The sequence below is a fragment of the Mercenaria mercenaria genome, chromosome 7 (genome assembly GCF_021730395.1).
Source record: "Mercenaria mercenaria strain notata chromosome 7, MADL_Memer_1, whole genome shotgun sequence".
Taxonomy (NCBI): Eukaryota; Metazoa; Mollusca; class Bivalvia; order Venerida; family Veneridae; genus Mercenaria; species Mercenaria mercenaria.
This window is the reverse complement of record NC_069367.1, coordinates 6,630,994-6,655,121: the sequence shown is the minus strand read 5'-3', so window position 1 is coordinate 6,655,121 and position 24,128 is coordinate 6,630,994. Positions and strand designations below refer to the sequence as shown.

Sequence of the window (24,128 nt, the reverse complement as noted above, 5' to 3'; positions counted from 1 at the left end):
ATACTATGAATATTCATGTGAGGATTAATTTTTGTAAGATATAGGCCGGGACTTGCGAGTAAAGCGAAAGTTAAACCTGTCTTGATTTACAGTATAATGTTCAGAATGGATTTTGTTATATTTCAGACATACACGGGCTCAATCTTAGTAGCTGTAAATCCATACCAAGTACTGCCGATTTACACACCGGAATATATATCAGAGTACCGAGACAAAAAGATCGGGGAGATGGAACCTCACATCTTTGCCATAGCTGACAATTCGTACCACAACATGCAGAGATACTCACATGACCAGTGTGTAATCATCAGGTAGGTTGACTTGTTATACGACGCTGTCAGTAAAGTATTAATTTGCACAAGGACGTACGATAGAACTCGGCGAGAAATTTTTCCCAATAACAGAATGTCTTTAATTGCTGGATATTGAAGGACAATCATCTAAGAAACAAAAATATGCAATAAAAATCATAGGTCACCCGTATTAAAAAAGAGTAACCTGCCCTTGAAATCAGCATTTTGCCAAAAAATGATGTACACCTTTAAGTGTGCATTTTACTCTTTCACTCCTTAGTGTTAGAGCTCGGCTGAGTACTCAAGCTAAAGTCTTGGTGAAGTGAGAAGTTGGTAGTAAAAAATAGGTCACAAGGTCAAATCTGTAGAAAAGTTTGTTAGAATCCACAGTTTCTACTTGATCTACATGGAACATAAAATGTAAACTTTGTCTAAAAGTCAGAATGTCTGTCTAAAAGCTACCAAACTAGATTACATTTGTATCTGGTTTACACAGGTGAGTGATGGAGGAACCTTCACAACCCCCTTGTTTTCTTTTTAATTTTTTTTTTTAAATTTCAGTGGCATGCTAACTTACATTATTTTCATGCAAGGTTACATGATAATGAGTTATATTTTCAGTGGAGAATCAGGGGCTGGTAAAACAGAGAGTACAAAATTGATCCTGCAGTTCCTGGCGGCCATAAGTGGCCAGCATTCCTGGATAGAACAGCAGATTCTAGAAGCTAACCCTATCATGGAAGGTCAGTGTGTTCATATAGAAACATGGAAGAATTATTAATAAAAAAGATCAGATAATAACATACAAGTCATGCAATGTTTTAAAGAGTCTTACATGAAATTAATGTTCCTTGAGTAATTTACTGGAAGATGGGATATATATGGGCAATTGTATCAAATTCTACAGGTGCAGGTCTTGGGAGAATTATATAACTAGCATGCAGAAGCATTTTCTTAGCATTGCATCACCATTAACATAAAATATAGATCATATTAAGTGGGGCTCCGTGGCCGAGTCGTTACGGTAGCTGACTTGTCACTTGCCCCTCACTGATAATGGGTTCGAAAGCTTGGGTGGGGTTTAGATTATTCTTTTATATGAGGAAGCCATCAAGCTTTTTATCAGAATGTTGGTTTCTTCTACCATAGTCTGTTCTTGTGACTGAAATAATGAACGATTTGGGCACCTGGAGTTTTCCTCCAGGATGACCATCATAGGCTGGCTGGAAAGTGGCACAATGACTAATATTATGTTGTTGTTACACTGGACAATTGTGCTCTTCAAGCTTTGTTTGAGAAAAAATATATATTTTTTATTTCAGCATTTGGTAATGCTAAAACCATCAGAAATGACAACTCCAGTAGATTCGGCAAGTATATAGACATTCACTTCAATCAGCGCGGCTCTATAGAGGGCGCTAAGATCCTGCAGTATCTCCTGGAGAAGTCGAGAATCGTACACCAGGCCCATGACGAAAGAAACTATCATATATTCTACTGTATGTTAGCTGGTATGACGCAAGAAGAGAAAAAGAAATTGGATGTTGGAACTGCTGAACACTACTGGTATCTTACTCAGGTATAGTAGGATTACATTTGCAGCTAGATTTTAAATGCAACATTATTTTCAGTTCGTTTCTTTACAGAAAATATCTCGGAAAAAAATATTCTTCCAGTATCTTTGATTCATGTTAGGAGTTGTTTTTTGCTTTGTAGAGAAACTCATTTGAGCCGTGCCATGAGAAAACCAACATAGTGGGTGTGCGACCAGCATGGATCCAGACCAGCCTGCGCATCCGCGCAGTCTGGTCAGGCTCCATGCTGTTCGCTTTTAAAGCCTATTGGAATTGGAGAAACTGTTAGCGAACAGCATGGAGCCTGACCAGACTGGGCGGATGCGCAGCCTGGTCTGGATCCATGCTGGTCGCAAAGCCACTATGTTGGTTTTCTCATGGCATGGCTCATTTGTAAAACTCGGAAAAGAACCGAACATGGAAAGGAACAAAGAGAGTATGATGGAACAAAATAGTAAAAACGTGGAAGAAGTGTATGCGGAATATTGACTGGAAGAAATAATTTTCCGGCATTCAGGCACAATATTACAATGTCTTTGTTCTGTTCCATGTTCCATCTGTGTTTTAACACTGACCTACAGAGAACAAGACTTAGTAAGTTCTGGTCCAGAAACTCGGGACAGGTGTAAACAGTAACTGCCCAACCACCATTACCTGTATACAAGTACATGTAGTGCAAAGCTCAAATCAAACACTTCTTGTAAGTTGACAGTTATACTTGCTCCAGTCCAGAATCAGGTCACAGTGGTTTAAACTATCGAATGTGATGGAAGTCATATTTATCATAGTGTGCAGAGTTGATTTATTCTAACAGCCCTTAATGCTACAGAAAATTGTAGAAAAACTTAAAAAGAGAAAAGATATACAGTGATAGAAAAAGTATAACATGTAGAATTGTAAACAAGTACTGATATTGGTAGGTAAAGTATAATTCATGTCATCCATGATCTCTCACTTTATTTATGTTTACTTTCTTCCAGGGTGGAGATACAAAATGTGAAGGTAGAGACGACGCTAAAGAGTTTGCTGATATCAGATCGGCAATGAAGGTGCTCATGTTCTCCGATAAAGAAGTCTGGGATTTACTGAAAATCTTAGCATCTTTGTTACATCTTGGAAACCTGAACTACAATTGTGAGTTCTGTCTTTGTGTTTATTTATAGAAATATCTGTAAAGATACATAATTTTTGAGAGAAAAATAGTAAAAAAAAAAAGTGCAAGTACAATAATGTAGTAAAATTGTTTTTATCTTATTCTTTGGAAGCAGAGTTTGTAACAAGGTTCGATTGAGTTCAAAATTAGATTCTTATAGTTTGAAATATACAAAGACATGTCACCAGAAAAAAGTAGAAAACTGCAGAACATTCATCTTTATGAAGTTTATGTCACTTTTTAAACTGGGTCATTTTGTTACCAAGATGAGTGATATAGGTCCAATTTTGCACTCTTGTTTTAACACATCAATAATGTTCTGTAACTAAATATGACATGAAAATGCTAAATAAAGAGAAGAGATTAAATGCCATATTTCTTCCTGGTTTTTAGCAAACTTGTAGAAGCTATCAGCTAACATTTGCATTATATGAATAAAAGGCTTGTTATAAGCAAAGATTTGATTGAACTGTAAAACCGTAAGAATTTGTTGGGTACCTGTTTTCATGTATTTTTGGTTGAACTAATGCAAGAAATTTTACCCAACCAAACATACATCTCCTTTGACGATATCAGTATCAGGGTCCCTGTGGCTGAGTATTGAAGGACACTTGACTTTGATCACTATCTTCTCATTGATGTAGAATGAAAACCTAGCTTGGGGTGTAGATTTCTATTATGTGAGGAAGCCATCCAGCTGGCTTACAGCAAAATCAAGGATTCTACTCAGGTGTGGGCCTATGCCTCAAACAATGCCTGGAGGGGCACCTATGATCTCCCTCAATCATTTAAAAGTGGGAAAAGTTGCCATATTACCCAGAAAATGTCAATGTGGCTTTAAACCCAAGAACCAATAATAAAAAAACAAATACTTACTCTTGATATAAGCTTCAAAGTCAACTGTTTCTGTTTGTTTGCAGCCATTGAGATGGACAACATTGATGATGCCAGTGAAATTTCTGATATCTCTCATATCAACAAAGTGTGCGCGCTACTAGAGGTTAGTAGTTTTCTCTGCAGTTGCTTAATTGTTAGAGAGGTTGCAATTTCAACACATTTATTCGTACATTCAATAAGGTGCATTCATACAAAAACATAACTTACATATGGATTATTTATAGTATTACCTGTACAAGTTTGAAATTTCAATCTGTTGATGGCAGAAATGTGGTGCAGAAATATGAGAAACCAATGCAGAAATGTTGATCCTATTGTAACACCACTAGCTCTAGCTGTTACTTGATTTTCATTCAATACACTACAGAATTAATTCCATTTTTATGCCCCCAAAGGGAGGCATATTAGTTTTCAACTGTCCGTCCATTCGTTAGTTCGTTCGTCACAACGTTAACTTTTTGCATGAAGGCACTTTACTCGTGAACCACTGAACCCAGGACCTTCAAACTTCACATGCTGATAGTACTTATTGAGTACACGACCCCTACTGACTTTGGGTCACCAGGTCAAAGGTCAAGGTCACCAGGTCAAAGGTCAAGGTGCTGCGGGGGCATTTGTTACCATTAGTGACAGCTCTTGTTTCTTCATTGATTTCCAAATAAGGTTTTAATTTAAACAGTTCACAAAAAGTAATATGGTGAAATCTGACAGAAACTTGGCTTAAGCCATAACGATTGGCAGAATTATATGCTTGGCAAGGCCCTGTTAACATGATGACAGCAAATATTAATGAGGCTTTAAATGTTGTTGCTATGGAAAGCTGAAAGTGTCAAAATTATAATTTAGCTTAGATACTCAACAGCTATCCAAAGGATATTGAAAATGAATTGAATCTATAGAGTTACACATCAGTTATCCATTATTGTAATTTTCAGGTGCATGCCCAAGATCTAATAGATGCACTGACCACAAAAACTATAGTCACACGAGGAGAAAGTGTCACTAGTGCAATGAGTGTGGTACAATCCATGGATGTCAGGGACGCTTTTGTGAAGGGTATCTACGGTAGAATGTTTGTATGGATCGTTGAGAAGATTAATACAGCCATCTACAAACCAAAAACCAATCCTAAACATTTCCGAAGCTCCATTGGTGTGCTAGATATCTTTGGATTTGAGAGTTTTGATATTAACAGGTAAACAGGAATTTCATTGGTGTGCTAGATATCTTTGAATTTGAGAGTTTTAATGTTAGCAGGTAAATAACAAAATCATTAATGTACTGTATAGCTTTGTATTTGAGAGTTTTAATAATAACAGATAAGCAAAAACTTCATTTGGTGTGCTACATATCTTTGGATTTGAGAGTTTTGATATTAAGAGGTAAACAATAACTTAATTGCATTACTAGATATCTGGGTTTTAGATTTTTGATGTTAACAGTTAAACAAGAACTCCAATGTTGTGCTAGGTATCTTTGGGTTTGAGAGTTTTGATACTACCAGGTAAAGCAGAAAAGGATGTATCATTTTACTTTGTAATTATTGATTCGCTCATCTGTGAGTCATTATTCATCATTAAACTGCATGCACAACAAAATTAATGTCAAATTTTTTATTTTTTGGGCACAACATTTTTTTTCATTAGTTTTGGTCAAAATGGCCATTTCTTGGGGATATTAATTCATGGATATAAATTTTTAAGATATAATGAATGGGTATTTTGCTTGTTTGTTGGGATTTAATTTCTTGGATTGACTCAACCATGAAATCCATGAAAATTAGTCCACCATGAAAATCAATGATTTCAGTGTATAATGAGGTTCTGTGTACTTGTTTCTTAATCACCTGTCAATTCATGTTTGATTGTTTAGTCCTTAATGTGTCTGTCGAGCCTAGTTTGATTTTATTAATTTGTCAGTATGTATTATTATCTGTTCAGAACATGCATAATTTATGTTGCTATATTTTCAATCTGTATACCTAACCCTATCCTTTTTTGTTTTCATTTGCATAAATTATTAAGTATGTGTTAATGTTAGTTTGTCTGTACTTGTACATTCAGTTATAGCTGGCTTGCAGGGATAAGCAGGGAATGCACATGAAAACCAGTCTAGAGGTCACATGTTTGCTGCCATCCATCCATCCATCCATCCATCCATCCATCCATCTATCCATCTTTTACTCTTTTCATTAATTCAATTATCTGTTCTCTCTATACTATGTAACTCCATTATTTATGTTACAGTTTTGAGCAGTTGTGTATCAACTATGCCAACGAGAATCTGCAGCAGTTTTTTGTCCAGCACATTTTCAAGATGGAACAGGAAGAGTATGATAATGAAGGTATCAGCTGGCAACATATAGAGTTTGTTGACAACCAGGATGCCCTTGATCTCATTGGTTTAAAACCCATGAATATCATCTCATTGGTGGACGAGGAAAGCAAATTTCCAAAGGTAAAATTTGATTGGAGAATGTAACATGTTTTCTGATTGGTTGTTTCAGGTTGTTGTGACTAAAGATTTTCAGTTTGAATGTTATTGCGAGGAAGCTATCCAGCTGTCATGTGGAAGGTTACAAGAATCTTTTGCTGGTTGAAGGTGCAAATGAAAGTACTGCAGTAATAATATTGGGCTCAAGGGGTAACTATTTCACAAAAACAGTTACCCAAGAGCCAGATATTTCCATCCGCACCTACAGCAAGTGAAATATTCTTTTTCTTGCATAATGTATTCTTCAAAACTAAGAAGAAATAGATAAAACATGCTTTTCTTTTAAGCAATATTTTATTATAGTAGCTTATGATTTTACAGTTTTATTAATAAATAGCTGTTTAACCCATTACTCCATGGCATTTAGTCACATGTGCGACCAGTGTAGATCCAGATCAGCCTGCACATCCGTGCAGTCTGATCAGGATCTGCACTGTTCGCTTTTAAGTTCATTTAAGAATTTCTGACTGAAATGCAAACAGTGCAGATCCTGATCAGACTGCACGGATGTGCAGGCTGATCTGGATCTACACTGGTCGCACGTTTAAACGCATATCCATGGAGTAATGGGTTAAGAGTCATCTTACACCCCATGATGTAAGACAAGTTTATATCAGGCACTGGTTTAAACATGGGAAAAGTCTGTCTGATATGCAAGAAAAGTGCCTTTTACTAAACAGTTAACTGTCTGTCTCTTAATGATGCAAGAGTCGATTAGGGTCTTCCTTTCATAATTAAAGTTGAAAAGTTGCCATATCACATAAATCCTGTCAGTGTATGTTAAACTTAACATTTAGCATGCTGGCAGCAAGTGATTCTGCCTTTGCAACCAGTGCAGATCATGATCTGCCTGCACACCTGTGCTGTCTGATTATGGTCTGCACTGTTGGCCATTCAGTGAAACTGAGTATCTTTTCTTGGTAGACACAAAACTCAATGATACAGGGCCTTCATGGCCCTCTTGTTTTCTTTCTGTATCAGTTACCACATTGAAAGATGGACAAGTTCATTAAAGACATTTTGCAGGGTAAGGGTTAAAATCTGACAAAGAAAATTGTTGTTTACAGGGTACCGATCAGACGTTGTTGAACAAACTTCACCAGACCCACCAGAGCAACAAGAATTATCTAAGACCCAAGGCGGACATCAACAGAGTGTTTGGTCTCAACCATTTTGCTGGTGTTGTATTCTATGACAGCAAAGGTATTTTTATCTGATTTTTAAGAACAGGAAAGTAAAAGGGTCTGCCGCAATTTTAGAACACATTTAGTATCACTTCAGGGTAGGAACAACAGAAATTCATTTATGTTTAAAATTGTCGTTAAGAAAGCAGCTCTTTCACCTTACATAAATTTTGTACATTGTACCTTGATATATTTATAATAGAATTAATATTATCAACTTTTGTCATAAAACCCAACTCATTCATTCATTCATTCAACTTTGAATTTGTTGGCAACATACGGGAGAAAAGAAGAATTTCAATATTTAATGTACTTCAAACTATGATAAACTAATTTGTAGTCATTATAAATCAAGACAGATACAGTCATGCATATTACGACCAAGTTACGAAAATGACACTTAACAATTTTTCAGGATTTTTGGAGAAGAACAGAGACACGTTTTCTGGTGATTTGTTACAAGTGATACAGTCTACTGGGAATAAGTTCCTGCTTGATCTCTTCAAACAAGATATACACATGGTACGCATTTTTTCAGTGTATTTTTATGCTTTTATGTGGTAACACTTACATGTTTTATTCAAAAATAATAAAGTTATCGCTATTTTTATAATTTTACTGCTGTTATGATGCAGCACTTAAATACATTTTCTGAAAGATCATTTTCATGTTTTATAACAGGGTTCAGATACCAGAAAGAGAGCCCCTACTTTGGGAGCCCAGTTCAAGAAATCCCTTGAATCCCTTATGAAGACCCTCAATGCTTGTCAGCCATTCTTCGTCAGGTGTATCAAACCAAATGAGTTCAAGAGAGCCCAGGTAACATGTCAACAGTTATTATTAAAGTGTGTGAAAGTATTTTAAGTGTCACAGGATGAGAAAAATGTGCAGTCAGTCCAGGGCTCAAACCTGGAACCCTAAGCTTACAAGGTGAGTACTATATGAGTTGAGCTAAAAGGCTGCCTGACACATACTATTCTCCTGCCGCATGATGAAGTCTGTAGCATGACAGAAGTGTTTGACATTATTAATGTTTATGACATTATTAAAGTGTGTAATGTGTAAGTGCATGACATTATGTATGTGTGGTATTATTGGGAGTGTGTGACATTATATTGATGTGTGACATTATATAAATGTGGCAGTATTTATGCGTTTGACATTATTTAAGTGTGTGACATTATTAAAATGTGTGACATTTAAATACATGACATTTTTGGTTTCTCCTCAAAAGTATAGGACAGTAATGTTATGAAGATTGTAAAAAAGAAATCTTTATAAAATTGCAACACAGAAATGTGCTTAGTAAAAATATGTTGAGAAAATGGTGTATTTGTGTGTTTGGATTTTGTCATTAGTTAAAGTAGGATTTTGATTGATTGATTTAGTTGGATTTCGATATGACCCTGTTTCACAGAGCTCTGTTTTGATAAAGAGATTTACTAGATGAGATTAGGTTTTCAGGGAGCACTGTTTTGTTTTCTTCAGGATTTTGATAGGGAGCTATGTTGCAAGCAGCTCAGATACTCTGGTATGATGGAAACAATCAGAATTCGTAGAGCTGGATATCCTATCAGACATTCTTTCTTTGATTTTGTCGACCGCTATCGTATCCTTGCTGCGGGTATTGGCCCCGCCCACAAGGAGGACTGTAGGGCAGCTTCATTGAAGATCTGTCAGAAGGTTTTGGTAGGGCTCGATTATCAGATGGGACACACAAAGGTTTTCCTAAAGGTATGAATCAATAAGTTGTATATATTACAGAGAACGTGGCCAAGTGGTTAAGGTCGCTCACTTAGAATCACTTGCTACTTACAATGTGGATAAGAAACTAGTACGCCATACTGTTGTTCTAACAAGGTGCTTGTCACCGATGAAACAATGCCTGGAGGGATACCTTTGGGATCATACTCCATCCACAAAAGCTAGAAGGTCTAAATAGAAGTATGACCTATAATTACATTATAATTATGTCATTGTAACATTCTTAAAAAAAACAAAACAAATAAAAACATCTTTTGCTGAAGCAAGAAAATCTGTTAGAGAAGCCCATATTTGTGCAACAGAGATTGGAAGTTACTGTTTTGTCAAGGGAAGTGCATTCAGCAGTGATCAGATTTTATTATTATGTTTTATGCTATAACAATAAAAATAAAATCAGTATGGTAAACAAAGACAAAGACTTGTGAACAATATTTCACTAGTTTGTATATTTAAACCCTTGTCTTTGTTATCATCTCTGCGATGCAACTTACCAATTTGCTGAGGACAAGTTATCCACTGTTTGAAATCTTTTGTTTTAAAAATCATGTTTAATTGCATTAAATTTATTAGTACATGCATTAAATTGAATAAGCACAATTAATAAGCACGTTTTTGAATTAGGGTCCTCCATCACAAGTTGGTTAAGGTTGCTGACTCCAAATCACTTGCCTCTCACTGATGTGGGTTCGAGCCTCACTCGGGGCGTTGAATTCTTCATGTGAGGAAGCCATCAAGCTGGCTTACGGAAGGTCAGTGGTTCTACCCAGGTGCCACCCTGTGATAAAATAATGCACATAAGTGCACCTGGGATCTTCTTTCACCATCTAGACTTGAAAGTCGCCATATAACCTATAATAATATTATTGTAATGGTGTGACGTTAAACCCTACGAAAGAGTAAAAAAAAAAAACATCTTTAAATTTGAGAAGTGTCCATGTTTTGTAGGATGCCCAAGATGCATTTTTAGAGCAACAGCGTGACATAAAGTTGTCAGAGAAGATCTCCATCATACAGAAGACCATACGTATGTGGCATGTCAGACGTAGGTTTGTTAGGATGCGCGGATGCTGTACCACTATTCAGTCTAGATGGAGGGCGTACATGGCTAGGAAACAATTCTTAGCAGTAAGTTTACAAGTTATTTATTTAAAACCATTGTTGATGAGCTGCTTGGATATAAATGTACAAGTTAAATGTTATTACATAAATGTAAAAGTTAAATGTTATTACATATTTAAAAGTCAATGTTGGGTATGTTTATCCATGTTTTCAGTGCAAATCTCCAGAGTGAGACTCTTACCTTGAAGGGTTGATCATCTTTGACAGAAATGTTTCATTTCCTTCTAGTTAATATTAGATGCAAAAAGTCTTCTAACGTACCATTTTAGTGAGCAGTATAGTTTAGTGTATGCTAATTTATTTTACCTCTGTTGTGATGAAGCTTGAAGCTTATTTAAAACACTCGTGAGTCTGCTCCCAGAAAAATACAGTACTGATGTCATATAAGAAGCCATGGTCATTACCCAGACTTGAATCCTTGACCTCCAAGTTGTGTGACAGGTACCTTTAACACTGGACCACTGCTCCCCTTATGAGTAAGATGGAGAATGAAGCAGTTTTCTGAAACAATTTATAAAGTCTGTTAAGGTTATTTTCACAGTGTGTTTCTGCATTTTAGATGAGACAAGGGTACATGCGCCTTCAAGCTCTCGCCAGGTCAAGGATTTTGACTGCTCAGTTCAATGCTCAGCGAAGTCTGGTGATCAACATACAACGTTTTTGCCGTGGTTACCTGGTACGTAAGTGGGCACAGCAGAGAATGTACGCTGTCATCAAGATACAGGCACAGATCCGGACGGCGATACAGAGGGTGAAATTCAGGAGGCTAAGAATAGAGGTTGGTGCATTCATTGTAGCATAGAATACTCTTAATAATGTAGATGTGACTGAAATTGATTATTGTTATTTAAGAAATAATGTCTCACCAGCAGTGATTTTTTCAATGAATAAAATCATTGTTTGGAGTTCAGATGCTAAGGAATTACTTCACGAGGGCACATCATGACTTGTGTAAGGATATGCATCCTGGCATTGCTTTTATTCAAGAGCAAATCATTGGGATACGTATTCCAATTCTAACACAATATCAAGGATAACTATGTACATCCCTGATGACATCAGCCAAATACCAGCCTGTTTTGTGAGTTTTCCCAGCACACTGTAATGATGCTATGATTTGATAATTGTGACATACAAACAGTTATTATGTTGCATAATAATGTAACAGTTTTAGTCTTCTTTGTTTAACCCTTAGCCTGCTAAATTTCTAAAATGGACTGGTCCTTCATTCAATTTGGGCAATACCATTTGTTATTTGAAGGGGTGTTCACTAAAAATTTACTGACTGAATAGCGAACAGTGCAGACCATGATCAGCCTGCACGGATGTGCAGGCTGATCTTGGTCTGCACTGGTCGCAAAGGCAGATACAATTGCCGCCAGCAGGCTAAAGGCTAAAGACCCGCCCGCTTAGCTCAATAGGGAGAGGGTCGGTCTACGGATCGCGGGGTCGTGAGTTCGATCCTCGGGCGGGGCGTATGTTCTCTGTGATGATTTGATAAAAGACATTGTGTCTGAAATCATTCGTCCTCCACCTCTGATTCATGTGGGGAAGTTGGCAGTTACTTACAGAGAACAGGTTTGTACTGGTACAGAATCCAGGAACACTGGTTAGGTTAACTGCCCGCCGTTACATGACTGAAATACTGTTGAAAAATGGCGTTAAACCCAAAACAAACAAATAAATCTTTGTTTAAAAGGAAAAAAAGAGATCAGATCGTGATAGAGTAAATGTTTAACACAGTTTATTTCATACTTACTTGGTAACAATTTTACAGTTTGGTATACTATCCCAAATGGGAATGGTTAAAATTTGACTCAAAAAAAGAATTAGGTTTCTTTAACTTGAATCTTAAGAACTTCTTGAATTTTCGTGTCTGAAATATGTCTAGCAACATGTAATGTTCAAATGTTGTAACACTGTTTACCAGCAGGATACCATTTGGCAGCGGAAAATTTCATTTTGACCAATATAAATCATCGTTTGGTTGTTATGTCTCCCCCAGGAGACATACTGTTTTTGCCCTGTCCGTCCGTCCATACGTCACACTTCATTTCCGAGCAATAACTGGAGAACCATTTGACCTAGAACCTTCAAACTTTATAGGGTTGTAGGGCTGCTGGAGTAGACGACCCCTATTGTTTTTGGGGTCACTCCGTCAAAGGTCAAGGTCACAGGGGCCTGAACATTGAAAACCATTTCCGATCAATAACTAGAGAACCACTTGACCCAGAATGTTGAAACTTCATGCGATGATTGACCATGAAGAGTAGATGACCCCTATTGATTTTGGGGTCACTCCGTCAAAGGTCAAGGTCAAAGGGCCTGAACATTGAAAACCATTTCCGATCAATAACTAGAGAACCACATGACCCAGAATGTTGAAACTTCATACGATGATTGACCATGAAGAGTAGATGACCCCTATTGATTTTGGGGTTACTCCGTCAAAGGTCAAGGTCACAGGGGCCTGAACATTGAAAACCATTTCCGATCAATAACTAGAGAACCACTTGACCCAGAATGTTGAAACTTCATACGATGATTGCTCATGAAGAGTAGATGACCCCTATTGATTTTGGGGTCACTCCGTCAAAGGTCAAGGTCACAGGGGCCTGAACATTGAAAACCATTTCCGATCAATAACTAGAGAACCACTTGACCCAGAATGTTGAAACTTCATACGATCATTGATAATGAAGAGTAGATGACCCCTATTGATTTTGGGGTTACTCCGTCAAAGGTCAAGGTCACAGGGGCCTGAACATTGAAAACCATTTCCGATCAATAACTAGAGAACCACTTGACCCAGAATGTTGAAACTTAATAGGATGATTGGTCATGCAGAGTAGATGACCCCTAACGATTTTGGGGTCACTCTGTGAAAGGTCAAGGTCACAGGGGCCTGAACATTGAAAACCTTTTCCGGTCAGTAACTTGAGAACCACTTGACCCAGAATGATGAAACTTCATAGGATGATTGATCATGCAGAGTAGATGACCCCTAACGATTTTAGGGTCACTCTGTTAAAGGTCAAGGCCACAGGGGCCTGAACATGGAAAACCATTTCCGATCAATAACTTGAGAACCTCTCAACCCAGAATGTTGAAACTTCATAGGATGATTGTTCATGCAGAGTAAATGACCCCTATTGTTTTTGGGGTCACTCCGTTAAAGGTCAAGGTCACAGGGGCCTGAACATTGATAACCAGTTCCGATCAATAACTTGAGAACCACTTGACCCAGAATGTTGAAACTTCATAGGATGATTGAACATGCAGAGTAGATGACCCCTTTTGATTTTGGGGTCAGTCTATTAAAGGTCAAGGTCACAGTGGCCTGTTCATGTAAAATCATTTTTTGGAAATAACTTGAGAACCACTTGACCTACAATGTTGAAACTTAATAGGATGATTGGACATGCAGAGTAGATGACCCCTATTTATTTTGAGGTCACTTGATCAAAGATCAAGGTCACAGGAGCCTGAACAGTGACTTGAGAACCACTAGGCCAAGAGTGTTGAAATTTAGCGGGATGACTGGACATGCCAAGTAAATGATCCATATTGCAGCCAACCATCAGTGTCTCTTTGACTTTCGCTCCTGACCCCTATTAACTTCTTGCCTATAGGACTTTGCATTGGGGGAGACATGCGCTTTTTTACAAAAGCATTTTCTAGTTTAGCATTGTTTGATCTAGAATTCCTATCTATTTTCTTGTTTCATGCAGTAGCATTCTCATGGCAGCAACGACTTTGTTGAAGACAAATTATTCTCCAAATTTATTTCCAGTATCAAAAACGAATGGAGGCCGAGCGTATCAGACAAGAGGAGGAGGCAAAATTGAGAAAGAAGATGAACGAGAAGAAAGCTAAACAAGAGGCTGAGAGATTACATCAGGTTGGTATATTTCTGAGAGTCTACATCAGCTTGGTATATTTCTGAGAAATTACATCATGTTGGTATATGTCTGAGATATTACATTTAGTTGGTATATTTCTAACAGATTAAATCCAGCTGGTATCTTTCTGAGAAATTATTTCAGGTTAATTTATTTCTGAGAGATTACATCAGGTTGGTTGTTTCTGAGAGATTACACCAGGTTGGTATATTTCTGATATTGAATCAGGTTGGTATATTTGTACCACCCCGCACAACAAAGTTATAAGTGGGGTATATGGTTTCAGGTTGTCTGTATGTCCGTCCGTCTGTCTGTAGACACAATCTTGTGCGCACCAACTCTCCTCATCCCCTTGACACAATTTAATGAAACTTCACACAAGTGATCAGTACCAACCCTAGTTGTGCATGGGACTTTGTTTTTTGTTACTATACTATATACATAGAGTCTGTATATGCAATCTTGTGCGCATCTAATCTCCTGAACCCATGCACACAATTGAATGAAACTTCACACAAGTGATCCGTAGTAACCCTAGTTGTGCATTGTGCCTGTTAGGTTCTTTCAGAAAAAAATTCTGCAGAGTTATGGGACTTTGTTTTTTGTTAATGTACTATATACATACAGTCTGCATATGCAATCTTGTGCGCACCAACTTTCCTCTTCCCCTTGACACAATTTAATGAAACTTAACACAAGTGATCAGTACCAAATTGCAATGTAATGTGTCAGTGCATGCTTTGGGGGGGGGTGTACATTCATCACCTTCAGTGATAGCTCTAGTTCTGAGAGATTACATCAGGTTGGTATATTTCTAAGAGATTACATCAGGTTGGTATATTTCTGAGAGATTACATCAGGTTGGTATATTTTTGAGAGATTACATCAGGTTGGTATATTTCTGAGAGATTGTATCAGGTTGGTATATTTCCGAGATATTGCATCAGCTTGGTATTTTTCTGAGATATTGCATCAGCTTGGTATATTTCTGAGAGATTACATCAGGTTGGTATATTTCTGAGAGATTATATCAGCTTGGTATATTTCTGAGAGATCACAGACTTGTATATTTTTAACCTTTACGTTACAAATTGACCCTGTTACAGTATGTTGTTGAAGAAACGAATGTTTACAGTTAGATACTAAACTACAATACTAATCCTTATATAAACTATGGTTCTTAGAAACCAATACATAGATACAAACAATTCTTTTAAAGAGCTTTTTGGCTCTAACATGTTTGAAACTGCTTAAGTAGGACAATAAGTTCTAGACATATTTATTAGAAATAACTGATCTACTACAGATAAAATATTAAAACAGCAGCAGGCATATTTGATTTATTTACCAGCATCAGTGTACAAGATATTCAGTTCTACCACAGTGGTGTCGTAGCACCTTGATAAGTAAACCATTACAGTACAATCACCAGTCATAGGAGGTCACAAGGGGAAGGGGAATTAAAATGTAGGATTTATCCAGGGGTTTCTAGCAATCTGGACATGAAAAATATAAGGAAAATAGCCAGGGAGAACAGGAATTTCTCGAGGCAGCGTTGATGCATGAGCCATCTATGCTTTAGGAAGCAGTGTTTTACGGTATAATAACAGTCAAACTTCGTAAGCTCGAACTTGATAGGACCGGTAAAATTTGTTTGAGTTATTGGTAGTTCGAGCTATCAAACAGTATATAATTTGAAGGGATTTTCTGATGACCTGACTATGAGTTTGAGTGATGGGTGGTGTTCGAATTATCTGGGTTCGAGTGAACAAAGTTGGACTGTATAATTACCTCGTAGGATGTCACAGTTTAAATGAACCGTGCCATGGGAAAACCAACATAGTGGCTTTGCGACCAGCATGGGTCAACACCAGCCTGCGCATCCGCGCAGTCTCGTCAGGATCCATGCTGTTCGCTTTCAAAGCCTAATGGAATTAGAGAAACTAATAGCGAATAGCATGGATCCTGACCAGACTGCGCCGATGCACAGGCTGGTCTGGATCCATGCTGGTCGCAAACCAACTATGTTGGTTTTCTCATGGCGTGGCTCATTTGGCTTGGCTCATTTAAATATTGTTTATATTGTTTATTCATCAGGTAAGACTTGCTGATATTGAACGAGAGGCAGAAGAAACAGAGAGAATACAACGTGAGCAGGCTAAGATGAAGGTGGAACAGATTGAGATCACGGAGAGACGTAGGAACGAACCTGTGACTGACTCCCAAGTGGTGAGACATACCTTCCAATAAAATAAAGAATTAAATTTATGCTTTGTTCTTTACGTTAAGGACTAATTTTAAGCATGCAGGTGTTTGAAGATGGTAAAATTAAATATGATTTGCCTGGTATCTGATTCATTTCACAATAAAATCTGAAGTTGTTTCGACCTCCACCTCTGAAATATGTGGAGAAGTTGGTAGTAACTTGTGGAGAACAGGATATTACTGGTACAGAATTGAAGAACACTGATTAGGTTAACTTCCTGCCATTACATATTGATTTGAAAAAATTGGACCTCACGCATGTTTTCATATGGGAGTCTATGGGAAATTACAATTTTCATATTAACATTGTTGCAAATAGAAAAGAATTTTTAACAATAATTAAAAAATGATGTTTTGTGTAAAATTATAGGTTGATGACATATTTGGATTTATTGGCGAGGGAACCGAGGGATATGGAGGGGAAGGACCGTCGGCTTTTGCTGTAAGTATTCATATACCCTAAAACATCTTTTGTGTAAGTTTTGTACATTTACAGGCTTTTTGCAGTTTTGCGTGTGAAGTAGGTTTTGTTTGACATACATATATGGCCTTCTGAGAAATATAGTTTTGGTAGAATAGTAATTCATAATATGTAGCATGAATTTTTCATAGTATTTTATGGCCATTTTTGCCAATGTTTTCTCTTTTTGAGCATTCAGGAATAAATGAAATTTGACTTGATTTTCAAAATATTGTCATAAAACGACATTTTACATAATTATATACCGTAAATATCCTTGTATAATGCACACCCAAGTATAATGTGCACCTTGACTTGAGCTTAAGTAGTAAGGAATCAAAGTGATAATGTTAAAGAGGAAGTACGTACAGTGTCAAATATAAAAGTGGTAAATTATTTATTGATAACATTATGAATAATCATTTACCAGTATATTTCATTTTAATTTGCAGTATGTTGAAATTAAAACTGAATCTTTTTGATTTATATTGAATTTACCTAGGATCTGAATAGCAAGGTAAAACAAAGCTTTGTTGAGAAATCTCTTTAATGTGGCCAATGAAACCAGAGTGTTGTTTTGGAAATCTCTCTGAATTGCCCAATGAAAAATTGACCAATGTTGTGAAATCTGTTTGGATTGACCAATCAAAACAAGGCTTTATTAGGAAATCTGTTATGACTGACCAATCAAAGCAAAGCTTTGTTAGGAAATCTGTTTAGACTGACCAATCAAAGCAAAGCTTTGTTAGGAAATCTGTTTAGAATGACCAATCAAAGCAAAGCTTTGTTAGGAAATCTTCTTAATCTGACCAATGAAAACCCTTCTTATTGGGTTTGGAAAAGAGCCATTAGTTTATTTGCTTCAATTATGTTTACATTCTATGCAAGCAATCGCTAGGTTCTAATATCTTGTGTTACGCTTTCAACAAACAGTGGCTGTGTTCTAATATTTTGAATTAAGCTTTCGACAAATTGCTAGTTCAGTTTGTTTCCTAGAAGATATGCACAATCTGGTCAGATATATATGAAGCACGCAATAAATACTTCAATCAATGAAATTTTACTTGCTCTGTATGTTTGCTAGTAAGTACTAGAAAATTTCGTAAATCTCTTATATAAAAGTTTTTGTACGTTTTCCCATTAGTTTTATCAACAAAAAGAACCTTGTTTATTGAAGAGGTGCTGCTCTGGACACTTAATTAATAAAATGCAGCTGAGTAATTTCTTTTTAACTTGATTCTCTTCAAAAGCTATTTATCAGACTGGTGCTTAGTACCGATAATTCCACATAAATTAACATTCTAAAAAAGTCACTTCAAAACAATGCTGAGAAAATACCTTTTTTAATTTTTTTGAATTTAGAAAACTTGTTCTGAATTTTATCTCTAGATTTATTTTTACCGAAACCAGTACTTCGATAAAAATAAATAGAATATTAATTTCTCGAAATATGCCATAACTTTCAAATCCTTATTTCCCAAAATTTCATTGGTTTAAAGTATTTGCTTGGCTGTGCTTCTGTTCTTCTATATTTAAAATCTAGAAGTGTCTCTGAGTAGTACATGTATATGTGTGTAGTAAACTACGCATTTGTTTACTACAGTCGGATGGATTTGAGGAGAACTTTCTGTTTGCTGTATGTATAGAAATTTTTTTTCATTCTCCTGACATATTATAATTGAGCCACGCCATGAGAAAACCAACTTAGTGCATTTGCGATCAGCATGGATCCGCAGGCCAGCCTGCGCATTCACGCAGTCTGGTCAGGATCCATGCTGTCCGCTAACTGTTTCTATAATTGCAATAGGCTTTGAAAGCGAACAGCATGGATCTTGACCAGACTGCGCGGATGCGCAGGCTGGTCTGGATCCATGCTAGTCGCAAAGGCACTATGTTGGTTTTCTCATGGCGTGGCTCATAGTTTTTCATCAGTTTTTGGGCTTTGCTGTAAACAACCTAGCATTCTCCTCCCAAACATTCCTTGTGCCAAGTGCTAACCTTTCACTTCGATTTTTTGAGTGACTCACAGTGTCTTATTAGTTAAAAAAAAGAAACCAGTGTCTCGTAATAATTTTCTAAGAAAAGCAGGTTTAGTGAGGTGTAGACGTAGCATACTTACATGTTTTTATATTGCATTATGCTTTTATTTTTAGACTAGTTTTATAATTTGATTCAATTGGATTTTTGTTCATCCTTTTTAAGTTGATCTTCAGCCGTTAACATGTAATCATTATAATTTTCTTTAAATTTTTTTTTTCCTGCTTGCATTTTCCTTTACTGAAGCACATTTATGTGAAAGAGATAACTTTTTTTCACAAACATGGAAAAAAGGCAATATATGAATGGACAGTAAGACAAGCTTTGTGTTTATAAAGAGCTATGGAACTTGTGCTTATTTTTTCTAGCTGTCTGGCGTCTTTTTATGTTTCAGAAACACTTTCTGGTCTGATATATACCTACATGACTTTGTATATATGTGTTCAGGCATAACATGGAATGCTAATCATTTTATGAAAGTCATAGCTTGTGCTTCTTCAGCAATTTTCCAGTCTGTTGGTTTTTCCTCTGTCTGGACAGTCCTGTATACATGTGTTTATGATTGCTTAAGAATTATGAGCATGGTGTGACAGAATTATAACTCTTAGACGTTTGTGGCCTAAAAGCTTTGTAGCAAAAATACAAACGAAACCATTTAAATTTGCAGACAGATTTTATGGTACATGGTATAGTGTCTCAATAACAGAAGCTTCATAGAATTGAAAATATGTATAATAGCACATTTTCAAAATATTGGTCTGGTTACTGCGCAGTCATGCATTGCAAGCGTAAAATAAAATACAAATTAAGAAAGAAAAATATGTGTCAAATGCTTTAGTGCTTTCAAAATGTATATTTGATGTATATATGAGCCATGCCATGAGAAAACCAACATAGTGGCTTTGCGACCAGCATGGATCCAGCAGTCTGGTCAGGATCAATGCTGTTTGCTTTCAAAGTCTATTGCAATTAGAGAAACTGTTAGTGAACAGCATGGATCTTGACTAGACTGCGCGGATGCGCAGGCTGGTCTGGATCCATGCTGGTCGCAATGCCACTATATTGATTTTCCCATGGCGTGGCTCATATCATGTTTACATGTATGTGTGAACACATTTAGCAAAAAAACAATTGCACAAATTATCATTTTAAAGTCAAAATTTTTTTTGTCTCGTAGTAAAATGCTCGATATCTTGAAATTTGAGATACTGAGATTTATATGTTCTTAGAGCCTTTTTATTGTATAAGGACTATTACAGGGGTGGGGAGGGTAGGCTTTTTTCTGCATTTCTGTTAAAACATTGGTATTTGTTTGAAGAAGTTTTAGTTGAACAATTCTGAATTATTTAATCCCATTATTGCATTAAATTTTAGTTTAAATTTTGTAGTTTTGATATATTTCTTTGAATATTGTCAAATATTCAATTCAATTCTATTATTTGAATTTTCTGAATATTCAAAAAATGCTGTCACTTTCTTTTGATAATGAAGAAATTTCTAGGACATTGCATTCTGAAGGAAAAAAATGCTTTTAAAAAGTCAATTTGTAGTAAAACGAAAATGCTTATTTTCTGTCTTATGAAGTTCCACAGGTCTGTGTGTGCTGCTTACACATTACATTAAATTCACAATAATACATAGATGCTTTGAAAAGTTGTCAATTAATGGAAAATATTTTAAAAATTAATAACTGTTGACCATATAGAATTTTTCCATTATGTTAAATTCACAATTATATATAGATGCTTTGAAAGATTGTCATTTAATAGAAAATATCTAATAAATGTTGGCCATGCAAAATATTTAAACTCGTTCCTGCAAATTTTATGTTATGTTTGTAATATTGCATTGTCTTGTTCATGTTTTGTGTTTTTGTCGACCGGGAGAAATTGTTTTTAAAACAGTGTCCTGTTTAGATGTAGCAGTACATTACATATTTAATTCTTCATTTTTGTGCAATTTTCGCACTTGTTATAAATAGATGGAGCCAAGAATGTATTCACATACACACACCAGTCCTTTGCTTTACACACAGCCCTATTTCATTATTTTCGTACACACTTACCCTTAAGTTGAAGTATATACTTTGATAAATCCAATACAAAAATAGAGGGAGATTAGTAGAAGATATCATCTTGTAACACTAGTTTAGAGCTGGATTTTAAGGTTCCTCATTGTTGCCGTCTGTAAAGCCAAAGTTATTACTAAATCGATTATCTTATTTAAACAATTACAGGATCTCGAAGAGAAAAGGAAACGTATTATGTCTGAAATCGGTTATGACACGGAGGAGATGCAAATCCCGATACCAGTCGATGAAGAGGATATCTCTGAGTACAAATTCGCGAAATTTGCAGCCACATTCTTTCAAGGGAATGCAACACATACGTATATCAGACGTCCCATCAGAACATCGCTGTTACAGTTGAAATCCGAGAGTGATCATTTAGCGGCACTTGCAGTTTGGATCACAATCCTGAGGTTCATGGGAGATTTACCGGAACCAAAAGTCTATACCGGAGTTCAGGAAACTAGGGTAAAATTAGAAATATATGATATATAAATGTTTTCCATGCATATGATAATACAGTCTATATAAATTTTACTGACGCAGGTTTGAAATAAGTATTTTCTTTAAACCATTTTCATTTGAAAGATTTTTTTATGGTTACATAAGGTTATGTGAACTAAAAGTTTTACAGCTGATTTTGAAGACACTGAGTTTTTGTTTCCTGGCACAATTTGTAATTGACCAGTGGCAGGGTCCGCTCTGTGACTGGTCTACAAACTCAGTTTTATAACATTGGACCTGCTTGAGGGTATCTGTTTTCAAATGTTGATAATGGTTTTTCCTTGTATATGTATGTGTGTAGGGACTACCTCTACTTTTGCATATAGAACGAATGCTTATTTGAAGAAATTCCCCTTTAGGACACTACCCCAGTGATGACAAAAATTTACTCTACCCTGGGACGTAAATTCAACAAGAAAGATCTAGAAGAAGCACAGCGTATGAATATGGAACTCGAGAATGAACCAGCAAACATCATGCGTGGTGGCGGAAAACGCAGCATGCGGAAAAAGCTTGTGTCATTGACACTGAAGAAGAAATCAAAGATTACAGAGGAGTTTAAGAACCAGTTGGACGCTGATTATTTTTCTCCATCTGGTCAGAATGCGCTACTTGAAGAAAGACCGACCACAAACTTGGAAAAATTGCATTTCATAATAGGCCATGGCATTTTGCGGCCAGATTTAAGGTAATTACTTTTGCATTCTGCTATTACATGTACCAGAGTTTTTGCTTGTAACTTGTATATTAGGAATACATTTCAGTCATTTGCAAAAATGACTGACTTTATTGGTTCACCACCCATAGATACTTGAATTTTACTTCCTGTAAACTTTTTAAATTACAAAACTGTAAGGTCAGTATGCCTGTTTTCCATGTACACTCTTCAGAAGATTGTCACACAGATTTGTGATAAAATTAATGAATATAGCATTTAATACTATATTGAATACCTAGTATATCCTTTTCATATGAATATTCAGAGTATTATACAGTTTGGCATTTAGTATACATCACAAAGTTTTATATTAATTTTTCTGTATTTTAGGGATGAGATATATTGCCAGATCACCAAACAGCTTACCCAGAATCCTTCACGATCGTCCCACGCTAGAGGCTGGATCCTGCTGTCTCTGTGTGTAGGATGCTTCGCCCCCTCAGATAAGGTAAGAATTTCAAATTTATGAGAAATAACATTTTAAAGGAAAATTATAAAGTAATAATATAAAGGGTCAGTATAAAGGCAACATTTTGCAAACAGAACTTTAAGGAATATAAACAGAATGTGATTATATAGCTTGTATCATGATTTGTTAGGTGTTTTGTGGCCCAGTGGTTATGGTGCTGACTCTGAATCACTGGTCCTTGCCTTGAGCCCTTAGGCCATCATGAGCAGGTGTTATCATGAAAGTAAGCTACACTGATGGTGTGCGGAAGATAGATGCGTACTCTCAGGTGCTCGTTTGTGCCTTAGTTAATGTCCGGAGTTGCATCTGGGGATATCTGCTATTGTTACAGCTGAAAAGACTTTATATGGCCTAAATTTCGCAAATGTGACATTAAACCGAACATACAGAGTATTTTACTTGTTTATAGTTCATCAAATACCTGAGGAACTTTATCAGTGAGGGACCACCAGGTTACGCCCCATACTGCGAAGAGAGACTGAGACGTACATTTGCTAACGGCACTCGTAACCAGCCACCGTCATGGCTCGAACTTCAGGCAACAAAATCCAAGAGACCGTTAATGCTGCCAATCACATTTATGGATGGAAACACGAAGACGTTACTTGCTGACTCAGCAACAACAGCAAGGGAACTTTGTCAACAGCTGTCAGATAAGATTGGACTCAAAGATCAGTTTGGATTCTCACTATACATTGCACTTTTTGACAAGGTACAAGGCATTCTAAAATTTTGATTTATCTCTTTATTTTGTAGCTATGGTATTTATTTGAAGTGTAATTGAAACAATTTTAATGTGTCAGTATCTAGGGGTTTATTCTTGATTTAAAACATTTTATTAGAGTGTTTCATAAAAGGACATGTTCATAATGATATTACTAAGTTCTAAACGAAATGAATGTATAGGATGTAAAATTCTACAGCAGGCAACTTCAGGTTTGTCCGCTTTAGGAAAAGAAAGAATGGAAATGGTGTGTAATTAGATCTGATTTTACAGGTGTCGTCCCTGGGTAGTGGGGGTGATCATGTTATGGACGCCATATCTCAGTGTGAACAATACGCCAAAGAGCAAGGAGCTCAGGAAAGGAATGCACCATGGAGGCTGTTCTTCAGAAAAGAAATATTTGCTCCCTGGCATGATCCAAGCGAGGACTCCACAGCCACAAACCTTGTATACCAACAGGTTGTACGAGGTATCAAGTTTGGAGAATACAGATGTGATAAGGTA

The 24,128-nt window shown here is 36.5% G+C and overlaps 1 protein-coding gene across 5 annotated transcripts in view; it reads left to right on the top strand.

The window, feature by feature from the left end:
* The window catches only part of LOC123554948 (myosin-VIIa-like), a 67,867-nt gene that overhangs the window by 23,503 nt on the left and 20,236 nt on the right, over nucleotides 1-24,128 (top strand). For 3 of the 5 annotated variants that reach the window (XM_053547458.1, XM_053547459.1, XM_053547456.1), the window contains 22 exons: nucleotides 127-311; nucleotides 915-1,036; nucleotides 1,616-1,872; nucleotides 2,848-3,001; nucleotides 3,941-4,020; nucleotides 4,853-5,112; nucleotides 6,164-6,374; nucleotides 7,478-7,613; nucleotides 8,010-8,116; nucleotides 8,276-8,413; nucleotides 9,083-9,328; nucleotides 10,304-10,483; nucleotides 11,037-11,255; nucleotides 14,271-14,378; nucleotides 16,477-16,608; nucleotides 17,015-17,086; nucleotides 18,708-18,740; nucleotides 21,378-21,677; nucleotides 22,073-22,401; nucleotides 22,762-22,879; nucleotides 23,310-23,612; nucleotides 23,898-24,125. In XM_053547458.1, coding sequence (XP_053403433.1) covers nucleotides 127-311; nucleotides 915-1,036; nucleotides 1,616-1,872; nucleotides 2,848-3,001; nucleotides 3,941-4,020; nucleotides 4,853-5,112; nucleotides 6,164-6,374; nucleotides 7,478-7,613; nucleotides 8,010-8,116; nucleotides 8,276-8,413; nucleotides 9,083-9,328; nucleotides 10,304-10,483; nucleotides 11,037-11,255; nucleotides 14,271-14,378; nucleotides 16,477-16,608; nucleotides 17,015-17,086; nucleotides 18,708-18,740; nucleotides 21,378-21,677; nucleotides 22,073-22,401; nucleotides 22,762-22,879; nucleotides 23,310-23,612; nucleotides 23,898-24,125 — 3,918 coding nt within the window. Of the gene's footprint in view, nucleotides 1-126; nucleotides 312-914; nucleotides 1,037-1,615; nucleotides 1,873-2,847; nucleotides 3,002-3,940; nucleotides 4,021-4,852; nucleotides 5,113-6,163; nucleotides 6,375-7,477; nucleotides 7,614-8,009; nucleotides 8,117-8,275; nucleotides 8,414-9,082; nucleotides 9,329-10,303; nucleotides 10,484-11,036; nucleotides 11,256-14,270; nucleotides 14,379-16,476; nucleotides 16,609-17,014; nucleotides 17,087-17,606; nucleotides 17,622-18,707; nucleotides 18,741-21,377; nucleotides 21,678-22,072; nucleotides 22,402-22,761; nucleotides 22,880-23,309; nucleotides 23,613-23,897; nucleotides 24,126-24,128 lie in introns of all 5 variants that reach the window. The other 2 variants (XM_053547457.1, XM_053547460.1) reach the window with 2 other exon arrangements.